General features: G+C 53.2%; 2 protein-coding genes across 2 annotated transcripts, besides 7 other annotated features; both read left to right on the top strand.

The window, feature by feature from the left end:
• Window positions 1-126: 126 nt before the first annotated feature.
• Window positions 127-150: a microsatellite.
• Window positions 144-181: a microsatellite.
• A 41-nt stretch (window positions 182-222) lies between these two features.
• Window positions 223-258: a microsatellite.
• A 592-nt stretch (window positions 259-850) lies between these two features.
• Window positions 851-890: a microsatellite.
• Window positions 891-1,109: 219 nt separating this feature from the next.
• Window positions 1,110-1,152: a sequence feature (A-rich).
• A 114-nt stretch (window positions 1,153-1,266) lies between these two features.
• On the top strand, window positions 1,267-2,205 carry Tco025E_09183 (uncharacterized protein; the record flags this gene model as incomplete). Its single annotated transcript, XM_029376008.1, has 1 exon — window positions 1,267-2,205. The coding sequence occupies one exon, from the start codon at window positions 1,267-1,269 to the stop codon at window positions 2,203-2,205; it is 939 nt and encodes a 312-aa protein (XP_029223876.1).
• Window positions 2,206-2,342: 137 nt separating this feature from the next.
• Tco025E_09182 (uncharacterized protein) lies at window positions 2,343-4,037 on the top strand (the record flags this gene model as incomplete). Its single annotated transcript, XM_029376007.1, has 1 exon — window positions 2,343-4,037. One exon carries the CDS (start codon window positions 2,343-2,345, stop codon window positions 4,035-4,037), a length of 1,695 nt encoding a protein of 564 aa, XP_029223875.1.
• Window positions 4,038-4,130: 93 nt separating this feature from the next.
• Window positions 4,131-4,175: a sequence feature (A-rich).
• Window positions 4,176-4,476: 301 nt separating this feature from the next.
• Window positions 4,477-4,501: a microsatellite.
• Between the last annotated feature and the right edge of the window lie 25 nt (window positions 4,502-4,526).

Here is a 4,526-nt window from a genome sequence, read left to right as displayed (position 1 = left end):
AAAGTTTCTATTCTGTCCACCGATTCCAAATCCCCGCCGCCAAGAACTGCCCCGCGACGCGGGGGGAGACGGGGAAGTCAAAGAGTGATGGATGCATTTAGTTAGTGCTTGGCGGCCCATGATTACTATTTTTTATTTATTTATGTGTTTCTGTGCGTGTGTGTGTGTGTGCTGGGGGTGTTGGGCGCCTTGAACCCAAACCTTCACCACCCGCCACCCGTGCTCTCTCTCTCTCTCTCTCACTTTCTTTCTTTCTCTGTGGTCATCCAACGCGGAATGGGGAAAGGAAACGAAAACATCACCGGAGAGAGGCTCTACTGTGTGTGTGCGTGTGCGTTGATCCCAGAGGGCGGCAAAATAGTTCTGTCACACGCGTACGTCCGCACCTTCACCCCTCCACGGCTTGCCGCCTCTGCGATCGTGCCTGCACGGGGAACGTAAGCGAGCAGCGCAAGGGCAGAGCAAAGAGGAACCTGCGACAGGTCGACTGGATCAGCGGGGGGGGGCGTCGAGGCCGGGCCGGCCTAGATAGACTCACAAGGGAGCAGACTATACCCATCAGACAAGGGAGGGAAACGGAGAAAGCCGAAGACGGCACGGGAAGAGAAAACAAACAAAAAAAAAGAGAGAAAGAAGAATAAAAAGGAGGGGGGTCAACGAATCCGTCGGCGGCGGCAGCACTGAAAAGAAGCGACTCTGCAAAGCAGTAAAAGGGCAGCAAAGGCGGTAGTTGCGTGGACGAGCCAAAGTACTTTGGCTCACGAAAACCGAAGAGTTTTGTGGGAAGAGCTGGTGGCGGTGGAATTGCATCACAGAGCCTCAACTGGCGTGTGTGGCCGCGAGGAAGAAGAAATTAAAATAAAAAAATAAAAGCAAATCAAAAATAAAAAATGGGGGAAAAAAATCAAACAGCAAGGCGCAGCAAAGCAGCATCAGAGCCAAGGAGCCAGCAAGCATCAGCAAAGCAGGTGTGAGCGCGCGTAATAATTATCAAGCAGGTCGCTACATCCAAGAGAGAGCGAAGGAAGAAAATAATAATAAGAAAAACAAAGGGGGGTGGGGAAAAGAAAAAGCGGGATTGTGCGAAATAATTTGCAAAGAAAAAGATATTTTTTTTTTGTTGTTGTTGTTGTTTTCGTCTTTTTATTTTTTAAGGGGCGCGAGAAAGTGGGGACTGGAGGAGGGCTGAGCAACGGAATACGGGCCATCGCAGCTGGTTGAGAGGGGGCAGGCGCGGAAGCGGAGAGGGATATTTTCGGCGGGATAATGGGAGCTGCGCCGTCTCGTGAATCGAGGACGCTCTATTCCTACTTCAGAGGCACGTATGAGATTGGACTAATCCCATTGACGAAGGCCTTCTTTGGCCTTACAGAGCCCGCAAACGCCCACAGCGGGGAGAAAACAGGTGGTGAGGAAGGGCTGAGGGCTGGGGCGGGTCGCGAGCAGGAAGCTCATGCCTCCCAGGCGGCAGTGACTGCCGCCCACATCGCCAGTGTAAAGGAACTCCGACGTCAATTTATACTTATGCGCGGTGATCCAGCCATTTTGTACGCAAACGCCCGTGGGAAAGCGTCCGCGTCGTGGCCAGAGCTTCTTTCCGACACCTTCACCGAAGAAGACCTTGATGCTTTTCTGGATGCAGTTGAGGCTGGGTTGTATAACAGCGACGCGGAAATGATTGCGGACATTCAAACTCCGCTTCTTCCTCTTCCATGTGCCCTCTGTCTGGTTTGCAAAGACGGACAGGAGCGCTCTGGGTGCTTCTTCTGGCACGGCCGCAGTATCGTTGTCATTGGCTACTTAGCCTGCCTCAAGGAGGAACTCCGCAGGCTATTTAAAGTGGCAAAGAGAAACCCCCCAGAAGAGGCACAAAAACCCGCGGATGCCGCCGCGGACCCAAACAGACGTTCTCCTGCCGACCCCGACGACGTATCCCTCTTCTTAAATGCCGGCGTGCTTGCCTCTGCCGGAGACCGCACTCTCGAGCGTGTCCTCCTTCTGGCTGCTGTGATGGTGCGAAACCAGTACCTGGACGCCTTCTTTCGCGTTCGTAGTTCGACATCATCCTCCTCTCTTGGAGAGAGATTTCAGGATTTATTTAACATCGAATCTGGTGTCCCCTCGTTCTCCTCTCTGAGTTGTTCTTTGAGGCTGCGGCTCTCAGTAAGAACGCCATCAAAGCACAACTCAGAGAGGAGGCTCTAAAAACGCTGGAGAATCGACTCCAACATATCACCCTGTATGTTGAGACGGCAGTTGACAATTATTCTGCGTTGAAGTCCCTAACTGAGAATGTCGCCTTCTTGCAGTGCCAGACGCATTTAAGTCCGGGTTTGTGTGTGATGGAACTACCACAAGTTGTGTTTGACGGATTTGAACCCACTGGATTAGGTGACGCCGGCCACAAGCAGAATGCCGATGGAAACCAGGCGGAGGCGTCAACACGCCTTGCCGGGGCATCGCCCATCGCTGCACTTACGGCAGGGGAACAGGCAAGCGAGGATGCGGAGGTGAATGACGCCCGAATGCCTGCTGAAACGCCCGAAACACCACAAGTTAGGGAGGCCAACAAAAATGTTCCCTTGAGTGAAGATGCGCCTGTGGAGTTGGTGCGGGTTTGTTTTACGCCAAAGTATGTGGTAAAGGCAGCTATGTGGGTGTCCGGCATCCTTAGTGTGCCCACCGAACTTGGGGGAGGCTGGGTGCAGTACAAGCTGAAGGATGAAAGTGAGGAACTGCGGCAGACGTTACATGGAAAAGACTCCATTGTGGCCAATTGGAGGGAAAACTGTAAGGAAGTTTCCAGTAGTTACATGGGAATGGCGACTTTGCCACTGCTTCGACATGTGAAGGCACTTCGGGACGAGGTGGAACGAGCTCGTGGGATTCCCCTCCAGTTATGGCCAGTGGACAAGCTGATTCAAACTCGAGAGGGTCGCACGTGCGCATTGCATCACACTTCTTTTGGTACGATGCTTGTTGGCATTCGGAGCCGACGGGATGTGGATAATTCACGGAATCCGGAGAAGAAAAAAGGCTCTGGACGAGAGAAGATGAGTCATGCGCCTGACAATGAGGGTTCCTCCCACACCACTGCGACGTGTACTTCCCGAAGCCGCACCGGTAGTTATGCCCATGTTCCCGCTCAAGCTCCGTGCGCAGGGCTTGCTCCCACCACCGGGGGCCTGCACCGTGAGGCCTTGTCAAATATGCCTCCCATGATGAACGCAAGGGCACTGGGAGGAGTCGCACCCAGTGCGGTGTACGGCGCCGCCCCTGGGAGTATTATTGCCCCCTTCCCCTTCATGCCGGAGATGCCGCTGTCCTCTAATGTTCCGTTTCAACCAAACATGATGCCAACCACCATGATGGTTCCTTTTTTGCCAAATGGCCTGAGGGATACTTCGTTTGCGGAGCGAAAAGAGCAACCGGCGACGGTGGTGCCTCCACCTATATTTCACTCGGTTCCTTTTTCCCAGTTGCCCATGGAGTCACGAAGAGAGGCTGTGACAGGGGCATTCAGCAACGTCAACCGAGGCGATGGCAGAGGTGTCAATCCGGGCCCCCCTCCCCTGCCGAGCTTTGCGGCGGGCGATGCAGTCATGTCAACGTCAACATACGCTTTTCCAGTACGCAACTTGGCAACAGCACCACCCGTTGGAACGTTTCCCCCCGCTTCCACAAGTATGCCTCAAACACAACTGCAACCCCAACTGCAACCACAGCCACAGCAGCAGCAGCAGCAGCAATTTATGCTGCTTCAACAGGGCCCCGGTGGGGTTCCTGTTTTTGTTCCTGTTACCTCAGCACCGCAGCCGTCGTCACTTCTACCGCCGTATGGGTTTCCTTACGCTGGCAACGTCGGCTCCCCTCAGGTCCTTGTGGCCTCGCCGCAGCCCCTGCTTCAAGACTCATCTTTGCCTCCGCCGCCGCCGCCGCCGCCGCCCCCACCAACCGGTGCCCCCGCCGCCGCTGTCACCAACCTTTCTGGCGGGGGTCCGACTCCTAATTACTTTTACTACGTCCCTGCGCCATAGGTATTTTTGCGGGCAAAACGTCATGGGCTCATGCTGAGTGACTGAAAATGTCATTTGGACGTGCTCTTACCCCATTCCCCTCATTTCTCTCAGTTTTTTGTTGTTGTTTTTTTTTTTGACAAACTTTTTTTTTTTCTTCCCTGCCCCTTCTTTGTTGTATCTGTCTTTCCTTGGGAATGGAGGGGGCGTGTTTGATTTCCACCTTTTTATTCTCATGTATACAGCTCACGTTCCCCGCATGATTTACACCAAGAAAAGAGGGAGTGAAGGCGTCTTGAATAATGCGTAGAGAAAACTTCCTCTTGTTTTTATTGTTATTTTTAAGTTGTTTGTGGGACTTCGCCAGCATGCATGCTTATGAGCACACGTATATGTATGTATATATGTGTATACTCACACGTACACACTCTCTTTTCACGCAAACGGAAAAAAAAAAAGCGGGGGGAGGGGGGGGGGAGGTGGGGCACAAAACGGGGAAAGAGACTTCTT

The sequence above is a fragment of the Trypanosoma conorhini genome (assembly GCF_003719485.1).
Source record: "Trypanosoma conorhini strain 025E chromosome Unknown Tco_14.4_contig_01008, whole genome shotgun sequence".
Lineage (NCBI taxonomy): Eukaryota > Euglenozoa > Kinetoplastea > Trypanosomatida > Trypanosomatidae > Trypanosoma > Trypanosoma conorhini.
The sequence above is the reverse complement of the archived record's forward strand: the minus strand, read 5'-3'. Positions and strand labels throughout refer to the sequence as shown.